General features: G+C 38.1%; 1 protein-coding gene across 3 annotated transcripts in view; it reads right to left on the bottom strand.

The window, feature by feature from the left end:
- The window catches only part of rad51b (RAD51 paralog B), a 67,473-nt gene extending 44,039 nt beyond the window's left edge, over window positions 1-23,434 (bottom strand). For all 3 annotated transcript variants that reach the window (XM_079832130.1, XM_079832131.1, XM_079832129.1), the window contains exons 1-7: window positions 23,186-23,434; window positions 22,975-23,088; window positions 22,797-22,901; window positions 16,002-16,138; window positions 15,805-15,924; window positions 13,491-13,674; window positions 5,318-5,390 (exon numbers count right to left, since the gene is read on the bottom strand). In XM_079832130.1, the coding sequence (XP_079688256.1) occupies window positions 5,318-5,390; window positions 13,491-13,674; window positions 15,805-15,924; window positions 16,002-16,138; window positions 22,797-22,901; window positions 22,975-23,088; window positions 23,186-23,269 (817 nt within the window). In that variant the 5' untranslated portion in view covers window positions 23,270-23,434. The remainder of the gene's footprint in view (window positions 1-5,317; window positions 5,391-13,490; window positions 13,675-15,804; window positions 15,925-16,001; window positions 16,139-22,796; window positions 22,902-22,974; window positions 23,089-23,185) is intronic.
- Window positions 23,435-25,319: the final 1,885 nt, after the last annotated feature.

The raw sequence follows: 25,319 nt of genomic DNA, 5'->3' as shown, positions 1-25,319 counted from the left end.
GCAATGCATATTGCTACTAATACTTTTTTATTTACAGTAGGAAATTTAAAACATATCTTCATGGAACATGATCTTTACTTAATATCTTAATGATTTTTGGCATAAAAGATAATACCTGTACGACTTTTTTTGTGGTCCAGGGTCACATTTTATGAAGCGACGAGAATACTTTTTGTGCACAAACAACAAACAAAAATAACGACTTTATTCAACAATTTCTTCTCATCTGACGAATCGATTGTCTTGCTTTTTTTAGCTTTAAGGAGAATTTACAATATAAACTTGTACTTACTACTTAAACTCAAACCAATACTTCATGTAAACATATTTATTTGGTGAGTAGCTGAGTAGCTTTATTTGGTCAGTCAGACAGTCATTATTGCAAAATAAACATGTGCCGATGTGTGTAAAGGAGCACATTTTAAAGAGACGAGTGCCAATAAAACACCAAAAAAAAGCCAAGAACCATTTTTGGTGCCATATAGAACCTTTTTTTTTTTTAGAGTGTAGTCTGCTGTATTCTCCACTCAGAACTGATCAGCAAGATGAGGAACTACATTGTGTGAATTGCGTTCAACAGATTTTATGTGCATGTCTGCACTGTTACTTTATTTGAATAATTACTATATTGTGACTCAGGCACTAAAACCGTGTGTACAGTGCTATCAAAAGGAACAACTCATTCTGAGTTGATTCCCCAATAATGTCGGAAAGAAACGCACACTAATGACCATGCGACTTAATGCGAGTTCATGGTAATAAGGTTGGAGACGGCCAGACTAAACAAATGTGACGCCCTGTTAAGACCCAGCTTCTTAAATCAATGCTCTGGGTTTCAGTACAATCCGCCTACTCTCTCCGATCCCAAAAGAAGCGATGGGTACTTTCCCACACTGTGACAGCAGGGCTATTCAAAGAATTCAATCAGCTGTCTTTTTAATACCCTGCAAATCAGTTATTATAGGATCCAATTTGCATTTGCACCAAATTCAGCATATCCAAATGTTTTTATTGATGGATTGTCAAAACGAGAGTTGTTGACTTGGGCTGGACATAGACAAGGAAATGGCTTTCATATGGTGATGTACATTCAAAGATAATGTGGTTAAAACATTTGCAGACCTCTTTTGTCCTTTGGGCTGATTTGGTTTGAAAGCTGAATTGTGCCAATAATCATGCAGAGGTGAATGTTTTTTTTAATGTTTCATTGATGTTTATAAAGGTCACCTGCTGACTATATGCTTTCATTGGTGGGTTTGTTTGAATGACTAGTTGGCTTTAAGGAGGCCCATTTAATTACACTGATTTAAGGTCAGATCTAGCACACATCGATCATGTTTCTCACGGGGTGATTACATTTTTGTGTTTAATTAAAGCCGTTTTAAACTTTGACATTGGATAAGAGAAAAAATATTTAGAAATAGTTTAGACGTTTACATCTGTTCCTCGTGGCAAAAGGACTATTTGCATAGGCCAGCTAAGATATTCTTTCAAACAGCTGAAAACTCAACTCTTCCGTGAGCACTTAACCTCCTCTTAAAAAAAAAAAAAAAAAGTAGATTTTGGGAGTTCAAGTAGATTGGTATATTAACATTATAATAAAACATACGGTTATAAGTTGTAAAATATACAAGTACCAATGTGCCATTCCATAATATCTGTAACATTGTATTTTTAAAAAGTGAATTTCTTGCAAAAGCAGCTGCCGTTTTTTATGGGATAATTGGGTTTTTATTAGGACATTTTTGTGTAGCTACTGGACAATAAATCTTACCTAAAGCTACCACAGCTTTTAAATCCCTGATTTGAGCTTGCTTGATGAAGCAGAGGCGGACAGTAATGAAGTATTTTTACTTTCTGCTCAAGTAAATTTTTGAAGTATATATACATTATGTACATTATCAGTTTTTCTTTGGAAAACTTTTACTTCACTACATTCCAAAGCGTAATGTCGTACTTTTTACTGCACTACGTTTCATAAATAAGTGTTGTTTTTTTTACCTTTAATCATTAAATTAAAAATGTAGAACTTTCTTACTTGTACTCAAGTAAAACTTTAAAAGTAAAAGTCAGAAAGTACTAATTTTTATGTAATTAAGTATTAAATTATATTCAGTATGAAACGTAGTGCAGTAAAAAGTACAATATTATGCTTTGGAATGTTGTGAAGTAACATTTTTCCAAAGAAGAACACTGATAAAGTACATATACTTGAAAATTTTACTTGAGTAGAAAGTAAAAATACTTCACTACTGTCTGGCTCTGGCCTCTTCGTACAGGAATTTTTTTTTATAAATAAATAAGGGAAACTTCCTAGAAAACTCTTCCTAAAAATTGGTTGGGGGAAATTTCACAACACAATATCAGTTTGCTAAAATAGAACGTTACAAAAATGCAGGAGAACAAAATGAGACAATGGAAACCTCTGGCTTGCTTTTTTCCTATCGTACTACACAAAATAGCCTTCTTATCAATGTTCAATGCTCTGAACTAAAACACTGTGATCTCTTTTACACACAGACCTTAGACTACAAGCACTGGAATCAAATCTGACCTCAAAAGTAATCTGAAGCCAATGGCTGGTTACTAAAGCAGAAATGGTCAGTAAATCTGCTGAGGTCTATTTGTTTCAAGCTTCAAGCAGCAGCCAGTTGTAGTTGAGAGCAAATTCTATTCTGGACAAACTTATAGTTTGTATCTGCTTCCATAGTAAATCTGAGATCTCAGATTAACTATGGAAGCAGATACAAACTACAAGTGTGGCCTTTTGTCTACAACTTCAACGAAAGACCTCAAAAGTAGCTTCCTTTCCAAAGGTCAAAGAAAATCACATTTTATCAAGAACTGGCTGTCTTAATATTGTGTGAGACAAGTGGACTAAACGATACTGCTGCTATTCAACACTGGAAATACTAGTTGTTTTATTAAATCTTTTTTGCGCATTTATGGTTTGCTTTATATTTTTACAAAGGGTATGTTCAAATTGCTGTCATGTTAATGCTACATTATAATATAACATTTTATTGTAAATCTGTAGTGGAAAAGAAAATCATTTAATTTTACCTCAGACTTTGATATAAGTATTGCGTATTAAATTTTTCAGCTGTATTCTGTATGAGATTTGACTGTTTAATTCATATTATGGACTGCTTATACAGACTTTTTTAACTGTCCTCTGGGGGTTTGTTAGACTTTAGTTGATTCGGTAACCGAATTTCCGATTAAACGTCATTGAATTTAGTCTTTTATGCGTTTTTGCACGACAACAGCATTTTGGGGGCCTGAAAACGCAGACTTTTGAAAATGGGTTTCAAAGTGCACGTTTTTTAAAAACAATCCCGTTATCGTCTCCATGTAAACTACAAAAACAGCAATTTGTGAAAAACGATGACATCATGGCCATGAGTGTTACGTGTTCAGTCTATCGGTGCATAGTGTTTCTTTACAAAATGACATCGCCAACTACTGGCCTGGCATGAATAAGACAGAGTTTTTAGTCGTTTTCGCGGATCCGTGTGAACAGGGATCATTTTGACAACATTGTGATCTGTACACGGCAAGCTGTTTTTAGTACATCGTTGCAATGTAAACGTACCCACAGCTTGAAATGCAGACATCCTTATTTTAGGTGCTAAGAGGTATCCAAATTGCAAACAGTATTTGTAAACTAATTTTGCAAATGTAGACATTTAAAGAAATGGCTCACTCAAAAATAAATATTCTGTAATTATTTACTGTCCCTCATATATCTACAAATTATGAATTTCTTTTGTGAAACACCAAAAAGAGACACTAAAGTAGGGTTTTGCAAAATACTGTTTTTTTTTATAATTGTTATATCTAAAAAATTAAATATTGATATTGTGTTAATACTACATATATGACAATATAAATAATCAGCGCCAGTAACTAACTCAATTTCTGTAGATATTGCGATATTATTGTAAGTCTGACACAGTGTTGGACTTGGTTATGTCATTGTTCTTTTCAAAATTGCTATAGATATCGCAATAACATTGTTAAGGTGAATCATTGCATTGGAATAAGTTATGGCATTTTTCTTTTCAAAATTTCTATAGATATCATGATAATATTGTTACCGTTGTCCATTTTATTACAAGTCTTCTGAATACATAATAATCTTCGTGAAATATCACAGACAATAGTTATTCATGAAAAATTTGCAAAAAGCTCTCACTTGATCACAAGATTCTCACTTGTGCAACATTCAAACATGGAATCTCATAGATGTACAGGAAAACGATACTAGCTCTCTAGTGTCTTGTAACAAATCGATATGCATTTAAATGTTGATTTGAAAGCAAGCATGACATTTTTGTCTTTTATGTGTTTTTTATGAAAAATGACACCAATCTTTCACCATCTGAAAACTATCAGTGTGAACATTCTAACAAACTTCTGCTTTCAAACTTCAGAACAAAGAAAGTCATGAATTTGGATCGACATGAGGGTGAGTAAATGATGACAATGTTTTCATTTCTGGGAGAACCATCACTTTAAGTGAGAGGTCAGATAAGACCAAGGATGGAGAGAGAAAGGCAGAAAGAAGAGATAAACAGGGTGAGGCTGTATAAGGGCCATTCTTTCCCTACAAAATCCCAAGAGATGGAAAAACATTGTGTGCATGTGTGAGAGAAAGATAGAGAGTAAATGAGTGGGAGAAAGAGTTACTGGTAGCTCCACCTTGCCGAGTGGAACAGTGAGATGTAAAGAAAGAGGTGTCTGAGGGTAACGTTACAGGACAAAAAACATGTGTCTGTTAGATAACATGAGAACAGAGCCTGTATCTCTTTCCTCAAAGCTTTGCCCCAAAACAAGACCCTATCCAACTGTACACCTGGACATATGCCAGAGGATACTTGCAGTATTCCATATATACAGTGACAGAAGACACGGGTCATTGCACAGCCGAGGAATTAGAGACGTCCTGGGATTCGCAGAAGGCCCAGACAGGTTTGTTGAGCGAGAGGATCACGTTTTCAGCCCCCTGGTTAGAGTAATAACATCTTCTCCAGGTTCAATGATGTAGTTCCATAGAACCTACAACAGCTGCTTGTGTGGAAGGTCATATCTGACGCTCATTTGTCCACATACCATCTCGGAATGGCTTGGAACGATGGCTTCCATTAGCCAGATCAGAGAACAGCTCATCAGGGAGGGATGAAACAGAGGAGCCTCTTGACTGGAATTCCTGGTCTAAATTTCCACCATCAAACCCCGACACAAGGTAATTTTAAACAAAAACATTCTCAAAAATCAGTTTAGACTCAAGCAGATGATGGAAGGCTGTTCTTACCATCTGCCTGATTCCACTGAGGACAGTGAACCTTCTCGCCCACATGTGTGGTGATCTGGTTAGTTAAAACCACCTGAGGGAGACAGAAGGGAAACATCTGCAGTGGAGTTTAGTCCATTTTGACTGGATCACACAAAGATAAGAATAAACATTCTGCGGACACCATGCAAGTTAAAGGTGCAGTGTGTAGTATTTATGAGGATCTATTGACAGAAATGCAATATAATATACATAACTATAATTTCAGTGGAGTATAAAGACCTTACTCAATGTACCATTATGTTTTTATTACCTTAAAATGAGTAATTTCTGTCTCCATACACCGCGGGTCCCCTTACAGTGAAATTGCCATTTTGCGCCGTCATGTTTCTACAGTAGCCCCCAACGGAAAAACTTCTCTACAGAGCGCTAGTTACTCTCTGCTCTCTCTGACGACGACATTTTTGTCCTGTGTCGCCCCGTAGCTTCTCGATGTGCTTCAAAAGGGAGGGGTGAGTGTTGAGTGATTGCAATTCACAACCTCACTGCTAGATGCCGCAAAAATTCACACACTGCACCTTTAAGCGGATATTGAATTCATCATCACACTACTTATCTGTTGACATGGCCCAATAAATAGCATTATGTAACGAGTTATGTGGTATACATTTTAATACATATGTTATTAAAATGAATAGAATACATGTATATTTAAACAATTTAAAATGTATTCATTAAAAGGATGGTTCAACCAAAAATGAACATTCTGTCATCCTTCACTCACCCTTATGTCATTCCAAACGTTCATAAAGAGATCGAAAAACTAATCCATATGAATTGAGTGGTTCTGAAGAGACTTGGTCGCTTTAATTGATGAACAGAATGAAACATAAACAGAAGCTTAACCGAACCTGCTTGATGTGTGAGAACAATCCTCTTGTGGAAGCTCAAACGTGCTGTGTAACACAAGAATGAACCTCATTGGTTCTTGTTGAAGCTCAAATGTGCTGCGTAACACAAGAATGAACCACATTGGTTCTTGCTGAAGCTCAAACGTGCGGCGAAACACAAGAATGAACCTCATTGGTTCTTGAAGCTCAAACGTGCTGCGTAACACAAGAATGAACCTCATTGGTTCTTGCTGAAGCTCAAACGTGCGGCGAAATAAGAATGAACCTCATTGGTTCTTGAAGCTCAAACGTGCTGCATAACACAAGAATGAACCTCATTGGTTCTTGCTGAAGCTCAAACGTGATGCGTAACACGAGAATGAACCTCATTGGTTCTTGTTGAAGCTTAAACGTGCTGTGTAACAAGAATTAACCTCATTGGTTCTTGTTGAAGCTCAAACATGATGTGTAACACGAGAATGAACCTCATTGGTTCTTGCTGAAGCTCAAACATGATGTGTAACACGAGAATGAACCTCATTGGTTCTTGCTGAAGCTCAAACGTGCGGCGAAACACAAGAATGAACCTCATTGGTTCTTGCTGAAGTTCAAACGTGCGGCGAAACACAAGAATGAACCTCATTGGTTCTTGCTGAAGCTCAAACGTGCGGCGAAACACAAGAATGAACCTCATTGGTTCTTGCTGAAGTTCAAACGTGCAGCGAAACACAAGAATGAACCTCATTGGTTCTTGTTGAAGCTCAAACGTGCTGCGTAACACAAAAATGAACCTCATTGGTTCTTGCTGAAGCTCAAACGTGCTGCGTAACACAAGAATGAACCTCATTGGTTCTTGTTGAAGCTCAAACGTGCTGCGTAACACGGGAATGAACCTCATTGGTTCTTGTTGAAGCTCAAGCGTGCTGCGTAACACAAGAATGAACCTCATTGGTTCTTGTTGAAGCTTAAACGTGCTGTGTAACAAGAATTAACCTCATTGGTTCTTGTTGAAGCTCAAATGTGCTGCGTAACACAAGAATGAACCTCATTGGTTCTTGTTGAAGCTCAAACGTGCTGCGTAACACGAGAATGAACCTCATTGGTTCTTGTTGAAGCTCAAACGTGCTGTGTAACAAGAATTAACCTCATTGGTTCTTGTTGAAGCTTAAACGTGCTGTGTAACAAGAATGAACCTCATTGGTTCTTGTTGAAGCTTAAACGTGCTGTGTAACAAGAATGAACTTCATTGGTTCTTGTTGAAGCTCAAATGTAATGCGTAACACAAGAATGAACCTCATTGGTTCATTCGCATGTCAAGTGAATATGCTTGAGCTTCCGTTTACAACAACTGATGTGCCAGTTGATGAATTATTCACATATAAACAGAGCCTAAATTCGATCTGTTCATCATATAAAGTGATTGTGTCTCTTCAGAAAATTTGGGCTAAACCACTCAATTCATATGGATTAGATTTACAATCTCTTTATGAACTTTTTGAAGCGTCAAAGTGGTAGTTGCGTAGCTGTCAAAGGGAAAGAAAGCTCTCATTTCATCAAAAAGATTTTAATGTGTTCAGAAGATCAACTATAGTCTTATGGGTTTAGAACGACATGAGGGTGAGTAATTAATGCAAAAATAACCCAAAGCTCATGACCATAGGTGAGAGTAGGAACGTAGATTGACCGGTAAATCGAGAGCTTCGCCTTACGGCTTAGCTCTTTCTTCACCACAACAGACCGGTACATCGACCGCATTACTGCAGAAGCTGCACCGATCCGTCTGTCAATCTCCCGTTCCATCCTCCCCTCACTCGTGAACAAGACCCCTAGATACTTGAACTCCTCCACTTGAGGCAGGAACTCTCCACCAACCTGAAGTGGGCAAACCACCCTTTTCCGACTGAGGACCATGGCCTCGGATTTGGAGGTGCTGATCCTCATCCCAGCCGCTTCACACTCGGCTGCAAACCGTCCCAGTGCATGCTGAAGGTCCTGGTTAGAAGGGGCCAACACGACAACGTCATCCGCAAAGAGCAGAGACGAAACCGCGTTGTCCCCAAACCTGACACCCTCCGGCTCTGGCTGCGCCTAGAAATTCTGTCCATAAAAATTATGAACAGAACCGGCGACAAAGGGCAGCCCTGCTGGAGTCCAACATGCACCGGGAACAAGTCTGACTTACTGCCGGCAATGCGGACCAAACTCCTGCTTCGGTCGTACAGGGACCGGACAGCCCTTAGCAAAGGACCCCGGACCCCATACTCCCCCAGCACCCTCCACAGGATGCCGCGAGGGACACAGTCGAATGCCTTCTCCAAATCCACAAAACACATGTGGACTGGTTGGGCAAACTCCCATGAACCCTCCAGCACCCTGTAGAGGGTATAGAGCTGGTCCAGTGTACCACGGCCCAGACGAAAACCAGACTGTTCCTCCTGAATCCGAGGTTCTACTATCGGCCGTATTCTCCTCTCCAGTACCCTGGCATAGGCTTTTCCGGGGAGGCATTCATCTTCTTTTTTTTTTTTTGTAAGACAGCCAGGCCAAAATGTATGTCCTCACAATTTGCCATGTTTCATTGCATTATCACAAATAAACTCCAAGCAAGCACATCTGCGCAATATGCTTACAAAATCTTTTTTTTCTTTAAAATATTTGAATAAAGGGTGAATATGTAAATTTTGTCAATGGTCAACAATGGCCACTACTGTATAAATTCAAGAGAAAAAACACAATGACAACAGAAATTGTGCAGTAACAGTTTCAATATCAGATTTTATCCTATTTTATACATATTATATAAAATGTGAGATTTTAGAGGCTTTCTGATAGATCACTTCCAGAAATCTACAAAGAGGTCAAATAATGGATTGTTGAGGGCCTTGCAGCATGATCTATCTTAAGTACATGAATACTGGAGTTAATTAAAATATAGTACAGTACTTAAGCTTGTACTCAAAAGGCTAACACTGTTGAAACTAGGTCAATGTTCTGATTTGATCAAATGTGGTACTTGAAGTGGTCTAAAGTGAAGCACTGCACTAGTGTTTATCTTACATGGCTCTCTTACTCAAAACTACACAAATAAAAACAATCAGCCAAAAAAACATTTCAACATTCCTTTACATTTTTAAAGCTTGGGAGAACAAACTTAATTACCTCATTACGGTTTGGCTCTAGGTGCTAAAGTGTAAGGTTTTATTTTGGAAACTTAATGGGTTGACCTATTTTATGGTTATGAGCTTTTATGTGTGTGAGGGGGGCTATAACATAGTTACCTACCTCTAGGAGTTATCTACCATATGGTTTCATGTTGAGGCCCATTTCTACTGCTGTAGAAAGCTGTATTAAAACTCACTTGTGGCCACTGGCGTTGTCAAGCACAGACATTTACTGCACTGATTTAAAACACGAAAGCTATCTTTAAAATGATCATGGCTGAAGGGGAACCAGAAGCAAATAACTGCAGATCAGATGAGTTTGGGGTTACAGTCTGGGATGTCCTCTGAGAATAGTTGACTAGTCATTTTGAAATAGGGGAATGCCCAGTATTTTGTTGTAACACACTTACATTTAAACATGATCCTAATGTCAACAAAGCACAAAATGGTCAATCAAATGATATGTCCATCGTAATTTGCCTCAACTATAAACACCATCTGTAGCCACATTTGTAATGCAACCCATAATAAATCTTAAAATAATATTAAAGTTACTGAATTTAAATCTATAGTCTCCACTGATTCAGTCTAGTCGTCGTCTTCACCGCTGGTTAAGCACAGTTCTAAGTTGTCTTCATCGCCGCTGGTTAAGCCAAGTTCCAAGTCGTCTTTGTCGCCATTGAGTCAAACCAGCAACAAGCTTCCTTCGTCGTCCATCACCAAGTCTCCTTCGTCACCATTGACTCTGCCCAGCTCCAAGGTTCCTTTGTCACGGATAGTCCTGCCCAGCCTCCCTCTCCCTCCTCTTCTGCCAAAGCCATCCAGTTCCTCTCTGCTGTCTCTCTTCAGCCCCTCTGCTCCACCAGTGGTTCCACCCAACTCCACAGACTTGGGCTTCCCAGTCATCAGCTCCGCTGTGGTCTGTGGATCCCTCAGCTCCACCTCAAGCCTCTGATCCCTGGACTCCACCTTGGCCCTCCAACCCATCAGCTCCACCTTGGTTCAACACTCCCTCGGCTCCACCATTGTCTGTCATCTATCAGGCTCCGCCAGGCTTCCTCATCCCTCTGGCTTCACATTGGTCAATCATCGCTCTGGCTCCACCTTGGACTTCCAAGTCATCAGATGTGCCTCGACCCTCTTCCCCTCTGGCTCCACCAGGCTCATTTTTCCCTCCGGTTCCATTACTGTACTATCTCCCACCATCTCTGCCCCGGTCTGCCAAGCTCCACTGTGGCTCTACAGGCCTTCGATGTCACCCTGGATCTATTGGTCCATCTAGGTCCCCTCTGGTCAAGTCTCCAGCTCACTCAGTCAGGCTCCTGGCTCTTCGCCCTATCAGCTCTGCCGTGGGCCTTCATCCAGTCTTGGATCCAGGTCATCCTCTGGCTCCTCCAGTCTCTGCTCTGGTTCCTCCCATCTCCGTCCTGGCTCCTCCCACTATTAATTCCACCTAGGGATTCCCTTCTTCCAGCCCCTTCAAGGTCATGTTTGTCTCCAGGTCCTCATTGTCCACCAGAACCCCCTCCCGCCTCTGATGGACGTTTACAGCGATTACGATAATGTCACGATCATGTCTTGTTTAGTTCATAGTCATGTTCTGTGTCATTGTCTTGTTCAGTTTAGTTTCTAGTCATGGTTTTTCTTGTCATTGTTTTGCCTGAGTACTTGTTCATTCATTAGTTGTCATGGTTCCTGATTAGTTCAAACCTGTTCCCTGTTCTGTTGATTATCGTGTATTTTAGCCCTCAGTTTTCATCAGATCAACATCTTGCATTAAAGTTATGGTATTTGTGTTCTCTTCAGTGTTTATTAAAGTTATTCCTGATTGTCCGTTCTGCGACATGCAAGGGATTATCCATACAGCTCAACTGTGACATTAACATTACATTTCTTAGTATTTTGTTAGCCTGGATGCCAGCCGAACTTAGCCCCGCCCACAACATTTTTACTCAGGCAGGAATTGATCGGTAGAGAAGTAATTATGCCCGAACAGAAACTGTTCGGACCAATGAAATTGTCAGGGCGGGCTTTAGACGATGATGGACAGATGATCAACATTAACGTAATCATCCACGTCATCAAAAGCCGCTTGGGTTGAATTTGTTCTAATCCTAAAAGGAGAACTTGTTCGTATGCATTCACCTTTACTATTTCTCTCAGAAATGATGATCGTGTTGGTAAGTACTCTGTGTATCCTTAAATTCTTTTTTTACAACACCGGGAAAGATCGTTTACACTCATCTTTTTCTTCTAACGTTAGGCTACTTATTCCAGCGTGCGCGCAGACAGGGTTGCCAAGTTTTTACAGCAAAACCCGCCCAATTGCTAACGTTCTTCAAAACTAGCCAAAAACAAGCCCAATAGCTTTCCAGGGGGTTTCTCCGTGAAAAAATGGCATTTGGGGGGGGTAAAATATGTGTTATTTTGGCTGGGCTGGCAGCTAAAAATTCCTGGGTTTGTATATCACATAATTGGGGTTGACATTTGACAACTAACGTTATGCGTCGCTCCGTTGCTCTGATTGGTTGAAGGTCTATCCAATTGAGGTCTTTCCTGGTTCGGTTGAAACACGCCCCATAAATCACAGCCCAACGGAGCAGTATCAGACTCATATTCTGACTAGAATTGAGTATGACGACGTCAGGCTAGTATTTTGTTTCTATATAATAATAATAATAATAATAATAATAATAATGTTTAACAAATAATTTTCTGGAAATATGTATTCAATAAAACAAAACTAAATCAAACTACAGAAGCAATTAACATACATTAACATGAACTTCCTATTATTTTATACTGTATGTTTCTCTTTACAATAATCATAAAAAATTTTAATGATTCAAAAAACAATTGGCTGAAAATATGTATTAAATTAGAAAAACACTCAGGACTCAGGACCCCACTGTATCAGTTCATTTAAACTAGTGGATGAGAGGAATACAGACCTAAAATCTAAAACCTGATCCTGGGTTAGCCCTCTAGCTGTTACACTCTTCATGAGCAGGAAGCGGAAAACCATATTCCGGTGCAATCCTACCTTTCCTCTTCTAGATAAATGTGTTGGTTGCAGGAGGTGAGTAAACGTATGCATCATGAAAATCTTAAAGGGTTAGTTCACCCAAAAATGAAAATTCTGTCATTAATTACTTACCCTCATGTCGTTGGACACCCGTCAGACCTCCGTTCATCTTCGGAAAAGAAATGAAGATATTTTAGTTGAAATCTGATGGCTCTGAAAGGCCTCCATTGACACAATGGCACGGTTCACTCTCAAGACCCATAAAAGGTACTAAAGACGTCGTACAAAGTCCATCTCACTACAGTGGTTCTAAAATAACTTTATGAATCGGCGACAATAGTTTTTGTGCGCAAAAAAACCCTAAATAACGACTTACATAGTGATGACGATTTCAAAACACGGCATCATGAAGCTTCGAAGCGTTATGAATCAGTGAGCCGAATGATGATTCGGATCGCGTGTCAAACCGCCAAACTGCTAAAATTTGGCGATTCAAACTGCTGATTCGGCTCACTGATTCATAACGCTTCGAAGCTTCATGAGGCCGTGTTTTGAAATCGTCATCACTATGTAAGTCATTATTTAGGGGTTTTTTGCGCACAAAAACTATTGTCGCCGATTCATAAAGTTATTTTAGAACCACTGTAGTGAGATGGACTTTGTAACGACGTCTTTAGTACCTTTTAAGGGTCTTAAGAGTGAACCGTGCCATTGTGTCAATGGAGGCCTTTCAGAGCCATCAGATTTCAACTTAAATATCTTCATTTCTGTTCCGAAGATGAACGGAGGTCTGACGGGTGTCCAACGACATGAGGGTGAGGAATTAATGACAGAATTTTCATTTTTGGGTGAACTAACCCTTTAAGAGTAGTGTGGAAATTCCCAAGATCAAATAACATGTAAAAGGATCAGGCTTTGTGTGAATGGGCCTAGCATGTTTTTCTAATACATCTGGGCTCTCTCACACCCTCTGGTGTTTGAAATACAGAGGTGACTTGAAATGCATCACTGAAACGCATAAACATAAATGTGTAGCGACACCTTGTGGTTGACCGTATGCACTACAAGCATGGAAATGTGCAAAATTCAGATGTGCACAACCATGTAAACAATCTTACTGGGATGCAGAACTCCTGTGAGAGGTACTTCAGTACAGCAGCTTCCTGGCCCAGTAAGTTACTCCTGTGCGTTAGATTACCCGGAAGCGACGTGTCAAACTCCTTCCTTACGACAGAGGCCACAGAATCCAAAATAAGGAGCCCCACTCGAGAAGCAATTATGTCCTCCTCCAGACGCTCCAGCCTGTGTAACATCAGAACAGCAATAAAACGCCCCACTAATGTGTGTTCACAAGCTTAAATACAGCCTGGCCTAGCGTAAGAGACTATCATGATCTCACACTTCCTTTGTGCAATAATGCTGTAATCAATTTTAAATTCAGGATTTGTATTCATTGCATTTACATTTTACTTTTACATTCATGCATTTAGCAGTAAATTGTATCCAAAGCGAATTCAGTTGCATTTATTATTGCAAACAATACTGGTGAAAGGTTTGGAGTAATTGCTTTTTTATGTTTTTGAAAGAGGTCTATGCTCACCAAGGTTGCTTTTATTGGTTCAAAAATACAGTCAAAACAGTAATATTGTAAAATAGTTTTACAAGTTATAGTATTAAGATGTGTTTAATGTCATTTTAATGTCATTTCTTTTCCCACAGCCAGATCATCCTGTACCCAAAGACTGGCTTTCCACTGAAGCTGGCCAGCACCATGTGGTCTATGTGGGTCCTAATGTCCCAGTATATTGATAGGTCACTCTCCCATGGCACTTCTCGTAAAGAGTAGTGGTGTAACCCTGGTTTCCTGGCTAAATTCCCTCCATTGGACCTTATCAATCATGGCCTCCTAATAATCCCCATCCACTGTATTGGCTCGATCACTCTCTCCTCTTCACCTATAGCTGGCTTGGGGTGAGCGCACTGGCACCATCATACTGTGGCTGCCGTCACATCATCCAAGTGGATGCTGCACACTGGTGGTGGTTGAGGAGAGACCCCAGTGATATGATTGTAAAAGCGCGTTGGGTGTACAGTAGTACATAGTAAAGCGCTATATAAATGCCTCATTCATTCATCATTTATTTTGCCGATTCTGCCAGACCGCCTTCCATATTCAACTTTCGAAAAAAGTTTAACTGACATTTTATGACATTGGACGTAACATAAACGAATCATAAAAAAACATTTACAAGTTTTCCACAAAAGTATTAAGCAGCAAAAGTGTTGTCAACATTGATAATAAAAAACATTATTAATAAGTAAGCTTCAATAATTATAGATAATAACAGAGCAGCAAATCAGCATATTATAATGGTTTCTGAAGGATCATGTGACACTGAAGACTGGAGTAATGCTGAAAATTCAGCTTTGCATCACAGGAATAAGTTATATTTTTAAATATATTAAGATTAGGGATGTTCAGTGTGTGCAGAATTATTAGGCATGTTGATTTTCTGATCATATCTTTTTTCCAGGCACATTTGACCAATTCCAAACCACATTAATCATAATAACTACTATTACATTTTGTATTTAATCATTTATAAGTGATATATAATTGTTCATGAAGGCTGGAAATGAAAAACAACTTATATTCAGGTGTGCAGAATTATTAGGCCCATTTTCTTTTACAGATAAAATGAGCCAAAAAGGAGATTTAACTCAGACTGAAAAGTCAAAAATTTATTAAATGCCCATGAGAAGGATACAATATTAATGCAATACTAGAAATTGCAGTTAAGGCATGACCATTGGACAGTGAAATGCTCATTAGGTCAGCAGGGTCAGACAAAAACAGGTGGTGAAGAAAAGACATATTAACTGTAAAATAATTAAGAATTAAGGTTTAAACCACAGTTTGTTCAGTTTTTTTCCCCCTGCTGTACCGAAAACATACAGAACTATGATTTAAAAAATGGGATAATTTAAAAGTGAGATCAAATGTCATTTTTGTGTGACACCCCTAATTTAAACAGAAAACAATTATTTTAAATTGTAATAATATTTGACAATATTACTGTTTTTACTGTATTTTTATTTTTTATTTTTTATTAATCAGACAAATGCAGCCTTGGTGAGCATAAGAAACTCCATTAAAAAAAAACATTATTTCAAACCTTTAATTGGTAGTGTACATTTTATCACATCATGGCACTCATTCCCTTGCCATTGCTAGCGCCATGCTCTATTGTTAAAGCTACAGGGAACTGATCACCTTAAAAGCTCTTCATAGAAATTTGATTCATGAATTGAGCTGGAGTGCATTTCATGAATAAAATGAAATAATGACAAGCGTCATTTTTAGATTAACTATTCTTTTAAAAGTACAGTAAATTTAATGATATATTATATGTCTTTGGGAGGCGTTCTAACCTATTCAGGACATCCTGACAGGTCAATTCCCTGAAGAGATGAACACGAGATGCCATCTCCAGCAGACGCGCCTTCACTGAGAAGAATTCTGGGAATCTGGCCTGTGCCATTTCTATCAATCTTAGAGAGGAATAAGGTTAGTTAAAGAGGAAACACAAAAAGTGCAGATCAGAGAGAGCGTGCAAACTTTTTCACACCTTTCAGCCGAGAATGCCGACTCTGTGTCGATGTAGATGACTCCACTGTCCAGACCTCCCATACTCTTTGGAAGTGTAGCCAAAATGCTGAGCATAATACAGAACTGAGTCTTTCCACAGCCCGATGGGCCAGTCACCTGACAAATAAAACACAGATGGTCATGATTACTTGAAAAGACAGTTCACTCAAAAAAATGACAATTGCTATTACTTACTTACTTTCATGTCATTCCAAACTTTTGTAATGTTATAAAGATTTATAAAAACATTTTAAATGATTTAAAATAAGACAAAACAAGCTTTTAAAAAAAATATAAAAATCAAGATGTGAACTGGCATTTTAATTTGTACCCTCATGAACTATGATTTGTATTTAACTTGGGAGCCAAAAAGGTTGGAAAACTATTAAAACTACCAATGCTGGCATTGTTTTATTTTGCGTTCTAAAAACTGGACAAAAATTATTCTTCTATTATTATTTACTTATTTATATATTATGTAAAAAAAAAAAAAATCTGATAATACTTTACACAGTATGGTCTTTAAATAGGTCTTTATATATAAAAATATGTGTTTTATATTTTATATCTCAACATATTTGGCGCTCAGTGACATCAGCTACATAACTGTGTAAAAACCAACAATTAGGGGATTCGCTTTTTTAAAGAATGCATTTAAATGCGGTCGTCACTCCCAAAACTTTGCAGTTTGTATGTGGCCATAAATATTAAAAAAGATATAATGACATTAGAAAAACAGCATAAAAATGTTAGGGGTTTTTAGCCATAAAATAGCTTTGTGTGAGGAAAAGAAATGCATGTATTTCACTGATAAACTTTTTCTCTGATGCAGCTTTTTATGCAAGTTTGAATTCATGATTAATGACATTTGATGTTAATGACATCTAAGCAGCAGTATGGATAAGAAAAAATCATATTCGTGTCACATGAAGAAAATAACATGGATTTGGAATGAATGTGGTAGTGAAAGTATATTTCGCTTATATACTTTCGTGTCTTCTTGCGCTTGAATATTTAAATTGTCAAGGCTATACACATGCAAAGGATAAACTTTCATAAAGATGCTGCACTGGCCTGATCAGGACTGACAGTTCTGTCAATTGTCCCGAGCATTGTCCAGGCTGGCCCAGGCAGTCCTTGTCAAGCCCTGCTGTTGTACAGATTTAATTTTGTTTTAGCAAGCATTTAATTATTTTACCCAGAGAAAAATGTTGGATTATGCAACAGACATTATACAACTCAGTGCCTTCACGCAGTTAATTAATAAACCATTGGTTTGTTATATTGGCCTTTTTCACACTATAGCTGTCATAGTTAAGTTCAGTTTGTTTTAGTTTTCATGGACATTCAGTTTGTTTTCATCAGTCACATGTGTTCCTTTGTTCTATTTCCCGCCACAATCTGTCACCATGGACACTAACCACATTCATCACAGCTGTTTGTCATATTAGTTTATCATCTGTGTATTTGCTTGTTTTCAGTGCACGAGCACACGGTTTTGCACGTTGGATTGTTAGTTGTCTTATTATTAAAACTTGTATTTACCTACGTATATTCCTGTTCATCGTCTTCATCTTCCTCAGACCAAGCGTTACAATAGCCAATATGCCGATGTTTTTTTATTTAAATTGATCAAAATCAGCCGATACATTGGTGCATCTCTAGTTCTGACTTTTTAATGTCGACTTAGTATGTCCTAATTTCTACTAGCATGTCATAATTTCAACATTTTACATCATAGTTTCGACTTTTCATGTCATAATTATGACTTAAGCCGGGTGCACACTGTACGATTTATAGTAGTCCTTTACGACTTTTGCTTGTCAAGACTGTAGGAACATGATCCCCGCTGTAATCCATGTCACACTGTAGACAGAGTCACTCCTACTAGCCACTTTGGCGGGATGAATTTTATATAATATATTAGTGGAAAGCGGTGACTTTTTTTTAAATCGGGTATGCTGGGTGGCGCGTTATGTCAAAAATGCAGATACGTCGGATTGATTTATAATATGCAAGACACTTGCATTTGAGTGCTGTTAGCTACTCAGTTGCTTACTCTCATGACACATAGCAACACACGGCTAAAGTATTCCTAATATGTTTGACATTTTATTAAAAGCAGCCGACATTTACCTGTTGATGCCTTTACAAGCACCCATAAAAGCTGTTGAGTTGCGTTGGAGTTGACTCAGGCGCGACGTGCGAAAGAGGCGTTTGCAAAATATGCTGTATTTTTGTCATTCCCCTAGGTGGCAGATGACAAATAAGAACCACCACGGCAGGTGTAAATTTAAATCTACTGTATTGCCAGAAGTGTTTTTATTTTAAATTAAGCACACAAACCCGCCTCCCCTCACTCACTTATTTCATTTTCTCAGGATGAATATTGTTACAGGGCTTGAATTTCAGCATGAGAATGTGCGTATTGCACATCAATTTACTCATTCCCACAGATGTTATGCTTACACCCAAAAGTGTGCGCACATAAAGCCTCCTCTCAGTACTAAATTGAGTTCTTGGCGAGTATTCACGCATGTTTTAAGTGAACGTAAACAGTTTGCAACAAGTAAAATTAGGTACTGCTCCTTTAAGGCGGAAAGCACTCCCCTACTCACTCGCTGATGAGTGGGCAGTCCGTAGATGGAGCCCGAGCTGTGAACATTGCATGTATGCGTGTAATATTTTTCTGTTGCTCTTTGCCCTGTTTATTTCTGTTCAGTAACGCAGTTGTTATTGGAGTGTTTTGCAACCCTGTGTGTGTGTGAGATCGGCGGCGCTGATAATAAACCCCTGTGAAATATCAGATACATGAGTTTTGCTTACACTTGGCTACAACCATTCAGGCAAGCTATCCGGCCTCTCTGTGTAAAGTGTTACAAGTTGAAAAAGAAAAAGCATCTGTAACAGTATATGGGTCCGTGCGTCAGGTCTTAAAGTGACAGCAGCCTAATATACTGTACCTGCTGCCACATTATGAGATAATATAAAAAATATCTTAGTTTTCTCCATGGTTTTGATGTCAAAATTGTGGCCAGTGAAAATGCTGAGTGGATAGTAACATTGGAAAACCACTAGCCACAGTGGTTGGTGAGTAAAAATGTCAATATATCCAGTATTCTGTTTTCAACCCCCTAATCCTTATTTTAGGTTTCATTGTACATTTAAATACACACAAATACTAAAAAACATACGCTACATACAAATACACATTGTCTAAGTAACTATAAAGTTTACTCTATTCTTCTCCCACTTCACCGTCCACTTACTTTCACGTATTTCAGGAGAAGTGGATGAATTGAACACATCTTCAGAACACAAATTAAGATATTTTTGATGAAATCCGAGAGCTTTCTAACCCCTCCATAGACAGCAATTGAATGAACACTTTCAAGATTCAGAAAGGTAGCAAAAACATTGTTATAACAGTCCATGTGACTACAGTGGTTCAACCTTAATTTTATGAAGAGATGAGAATACTTTTTGTGTAGAAAAAAACAAGCAAAAATAACAACTTTATTCAACAATCTCTTGACATCTGTGTCAGTCTCCTACGCTATTGACATAGTAAATACAGTCCAGCGCTTCCGAGTCAGCGCTACGCCAGAACGACTTACCATTGGCCGAAGCTGTTCACGTGAGCACCACGACGTATGCATGTGATGCTAACGCTGGAGCTGACCAACGGAAACTGCGTAGGAGACTGACACTATTTTAACAATGTTTTTACAACCTTTCTGCACCTTAAACGTGTTCATTAAACAGCTGTCTATGGAACGGTCAGAAAGCTCTCGGATTTCATCAAAAATATCTTAAAGGGGTCATGAACTGGCTTTTAAAAAATGTTATACTGTTGTCTGAGGTCAACTTATGACGCTTCCGTAGTTTTTACATTCAAAAACATCATAATGAATAAGTAATAGGCTATTTTCTGCCCTGGTTTTGAGGCTCTCTCAAGAAACACTGGGTTTTGATGGGCGTGCCGCACTGAAGACTTGGAAGTAAACGCCCACTGCTAGAATTGGATAACAGTTTTGCATATTTAATGAGCTTCAGCTCCCCTGTGAGTAGGCTACACAAGGAATTGTTTTGAAAGCCTGTGAGAAACGGCAAACAAAATGATTCATCCCACAGGGCTCACAAAATATCTTTATCAAACAAACACAATGATTTATCTCTCATCCACCCGCGATTGATTGGAATGTTATTTTTGTATTACTTGGCCCGCCTGATCGGTGGATATAAGGGCGAACCGTGCATCACACACACACACGCCAAGTACGTTGCAGACTGCTTGATCGAAACTTCCGCAATTGTATTTTTCCTTCAAATATCAAGTCAAGAGAGTGAACGCACATCAAGAAAGGAACGTTATTTCACTATTTAGGTTAGCCAATCGGCAGGCCGTGCTTACTTTTTGGTAGCCCGTCTGGAAAACACATAGCCCCGGGACGTTGGGCTTTGCAAGCCCTAGCCAATACATGTCCGAGTCTGATCCCGATTCGCAATGAACCAACAACAACACCAATAAAGGATTGTTCAGCCTTTGACAGCGTGCTAAAGTTCAGTTAGACACGTACACATAATCAATAGATATCAAACGATCTGTAACAATGCAATACTATCACATAATAAACATTTTTACTCACATAAGTGTGGTTAATCTCATCCTGTCTGCAAATCCAGTCTCTTGTTTACAAACGAATCCGGTGAAATGAAAGAACAGACACGCAATGTCTTCCCCACGAGAGCTGGATATTAATTAAAAATAAAGTTCATCCATGCATTCATAATATTGGAATCCGAATGAAGCTTATGCGGTATGTTTAGAAATTCAATGCGGTTTAGCTCCATGTAGGCCTGTGTTATGTTAGTGGCACGAGTCAGTGGGCGGGACTACAGAATCAGGTGTTGTTCTTCTTCTGTTGAGGCGGTGCTTCACTACACTCTGACGTCATAGCCTGGCACATTCTGAGATCGAGCGTTTGCTGGACCTGGGCCCGGTTTTTCAAAAGTAATCCACTAGGATTTTGGATAACGGATTGGATCAAATCTTGAAAATGGGTTTTTCAAAAGAAAAAACGGATTTCACAATCGGATTAGATCACGTAATCCAATCTTGGTTTTGATCTGGATCAAACCATTAGTTTGGGTTTTTCAGAACTTTTTTGTAGGATTTGGATCACTTTGATCCAAAAAATCTGGATTAAACTGATCCCATCAGAAGGGTGGATTCAGCATGGATTTCATGCCCAAAATGTAATGAAAACTTTAAAAATGGATCAAATAATACTATATTTGGATCATGCAGTATCTTACAAGATATCCTATTTATTCATAAGGTTTTAATTGTATTTGTTCATCCGTCAGGCTACAGTGATTAGGTAGGCTTTAACGTATTCAGCCTTTCAGTACAGGCCTATAGCAAAGTAGAAAGAGTTTGGCTTCATAAAATAATCCCCCAAACAGCTGTCAAAATTGACCAAAAACAATACATTTTACTCCGTCACTAATTGATATATATATATATTCATCACAATTGAAAATATTTTTGTTTTTAGAATATTTATTGGTGATGCATGCAATGATTACAGAATAACCAAAAAAATGCAAAGAATGGTAATCACTGATTTTTGAAATCCAAAACAAATCCAAATCAGAAATAATGTCTAACTATTGCGTCCCTTGTTGCACGTCCTGTTTTGCAGGAGGTTGGTTAGGGTCTCCAAGGGGCTCAGGTGCATCATTGTCAGCACAGAGAGGGACATTGCGCTTAGTAGCGATGTTGTGCAGGACAATACAGGACATATTTGAAACCTGTTATAAATATCCTCAATGTACAGTGTTTGTGTTGTAGGTCTCAGATGAGCGGACTGCTAGAAGAGGATGGGGTGGGGTTTTTCTTGTTTTTAGGTTTTTTTTTTTTTTTAAATGTGTGTGTTTTCATTTCAAATAAAAATAAACTTATATTGACCCCACACTGGCTATTCTACTTGTTGCTCTTTACATATCTATAGTTCTACATTGTGATTTCCTATCCTGTTTGAGCACTGGTTATCCAGATTTGGTGATCCTGAAAAGTTCCTATCCGGATCAGATTGATCCAATCCGATGTTGCTTTGAAAAACTGGCTCAAAAGTAAGCTGGATTACATGATCACGTATCGCAAAAAAAAGGATTACTAAATCCGGATAGATTTTATCCGGATTAAACCTTTTGAAAAACCGGGCCCTGGTGTCTATAAAAGCTTTTCTTTGACTAACAAGGACGTTTTCAGCTCTGAAAGGATGACATGATATTCTTATATCACCATGACCTTTTATATATCAAAAGCTCAAGGGAAAGTTGATTTCTCAATTCATCACCCCTTTAATTGTTCCAAAGATGAACTATTGTATAAAGTGCTATATAAATAAACGTGACGTGACGTGACTTTACTATAGTGTCGAACGTTGCTTATAAGCAGCGTTTGTTATATGGTTGTTCCAATATCTGAGGTGACCTTTTTTTTTTTTACTTAGAAGAATTAGGGCATTTTTCATTGTTTTTAAGCCAAAGTTTATTGATTTGTAATAAAGGAAAGCTTTTTTTATGATAGTCAAAAAGTTATAACCCTAGTGTTATAACCCCGGCTTTAGTATGACTGTTATCTCATAATTATGATTTACAAGAGCATGATTTTTTTTTTCTCATGTGGCAGAAACAGGCTTTAAAAGCATTATGGGGAGTAAATGGCATAATCTCAATTTAGGATGAACTATTCCTTATTCCTTACCTCAGTGAGGGTACCCCGTGGCAGACCTCCCTGCAGTAATCTGTCCAGGGCAGGAAGTGATGTGGAGAAACACAGCTCTCCCTTTTTCCTCCATAAATCCAGTGCCTACCAACAAAAACAACATCACTAATAATGTAAGACTCAGAATCAACAGCATCTGATTGGGTGCGTGACTTACGGTGCTCACAGCCGGTACACAAGCTTTACTGACCAGACGCAGGAGCTCCAGAGAGGCTGGATAACTGAGTCCAGCTAGACGCATGAGCTCCACGGGAGTGGCGGACAGAACATCCTATAAGTCAGAGTTACACAAGTCTTCTCTTTACGATGATTCTTCCAAGAGGTGGTTATTAATATAATAAAAGAGCAGGATGCTTGAACTCTCTTACCTGGCAGGTTTCCACCTGATGCCGCTTGAGTCGCTCGCAGAGATCAGCTGAGACGCCCGTCCTCCGTAACTTCTTACTTGCCATTGACACACACACACGCAAAAACCTTAAAAGAGTAATGCTATCGTGATATAACTATAGGCTAAATGAAGACCTTTGGTGACGACTGTACACATGATAGAGACAGCTTTAGATTTTAGGTTTGATTAAAAAAAAACGTTATGAGTTTTGCGAAGCGCGCCCGGAAACAAAAAAACAGTGCCTGTGGATTGTGGGTAATGTAGTTTAAAAACGTAGTAATATGAAAACGGAGCAAGATGATTGAAAGGACTCATGAACCAAAATGTAAATCAGGACAAAACTAAAGAGTTAATATTCTGGTATATACTGTAGAGGAGCATACGCTTTCGGTCTACTTTGTTTTACGAAAATTAACCATTCTAGTAAAAGTGTTAACCATGTTTTTTTTTTTTTTTTTTTTTGGCAGATTGATTACCATTTGTATAGCAACAAATACGACAGTTCAACCATGGTTAATTTGTGGTTAACATGGTTTAACCATGTTTTATTTGTAGGAAAACCATGGTTCATTTTTTGTAAGGGTTAAAGTAGGCCTATTTGAAACTTCAAAATATTTTCACAAAATAATGAAGAAATAATGTAAAAGAGGGTTTACATTTCTTCTATTTACATGTGTGAATGTTATATTTATTAAATCATACATGACAAAAAATATTTTTCATTGGGCCACTTTTGATGAACAATAGCCTACCAAAAGTATTTGACAATTGATCATGACACAGAAAGGAATTATGTTTATTTTAAAAAAGAAAATAATGTGATGAAAAAATTGAGCAATAGATGATGTTGTGTTTATTACTAAATGATGTTACGATTTAACTGCTGAAAATAAATCACAGTCCTTACCATAGGCTATTTGTTTGTTTTGGCTTGATTAAATGCTTTCCTATTGAACCATAATGTTGTGATAACCTTGGTGATCCTCCCAAGTTATTTTTGTCAACTCTACCCTCTTGACGTCAATACGATGGATGTATTTTTATGATTTCCTCATTTTAATAATCTTGGGAATTTTCTTGAGATGAGACTCAATTTACACCTGCATGGATGAAAAGCAAGGTGTGGTGAGATTCAACAAAGTTCAGGGTATACACAAACAGAAGAGAAAGAAAACAGACAGAAGATCTAAAACTGAAAAATGTAGTTCTATAACTGTAAAAAAAAGTACAAGTACAATCAACTTTTACAAAAACTTATTTTGATGAGTAAATGTAAAAACATATGTTGTCATAACTTTTTTTATCATATACTTTTTACAGTGAACAGAGTTCCAACATTCTTGGCTAAAAATGCAAGGGAATGGAGATTACAAATTTAAACCATTTCTCACAATATTCTAACATGATAAATGTGTGGGAGCCAAAGTACCCAATCCTCAAAAATAGTTTAGAGTCATTATGGCTTTTGAAAATAAAGATGCCTTTTTTTAGAGTGCATAATAGTCGCCAAATCAGATGACCAAGTCTTTGAGGAGAGATCACTGTGATAAAATCAGCACAAGAAACATTTTTAACATCTGAAAATCAAATCAAACTGCCTCAAATGCCCTTTTAAAATGAAAGACGTGCTCTAGAGAAACTCACTGACCCCTCACAAACGTTTGAGCCCACAAGTCTGAGAAAGCTCTCATATGGCATCTGATGGCCGGTGTGAAGTTTGACTGGGACACACAGGAGGCCCATGTATGGACAAAGTATCGGGCCTGTCTTTCACTATCTCTGTACCTGATAGAGATAAGCACCCTGTCTGTCCATGACACTTGGCAAAAGATCTACAGCCAGGCTCTGGTTAAAATAGACTGAGAGGAATTACTGCAGATAAATCTGGCCGATATAAATATAATGTAGCATTTTAATATAAAATACTTAATATGTAATTTGTAAAATATTCAGCAGCAAAACTCAAAACATAATTATGCCAACTGTTAATTATAAATACCCTGTGGAAAAAAAATGGCAATGTTTTCATCAATTTACAGCAACTGCTTGAAATACAGAAACATGCAGGACATTTATAAAGCTTAAACATACTCACAAAAATCAGTTCTTCTGAA

Source organism: Gobio gobio (assembly GCF_949357685.1).
Source record: "Gobio gobio genome assembly, chromosome: 12".
NCBI lineage: Eukaryota > Metazoa > Chordata > Actinopteri > Cypriniformes > Gobionidae > Gobio > Gobio gobio.
Note: the sequence above shows the minus strand (reverse complement) of the source record. Positions and strands in the feature narration are given on the sequence as shown.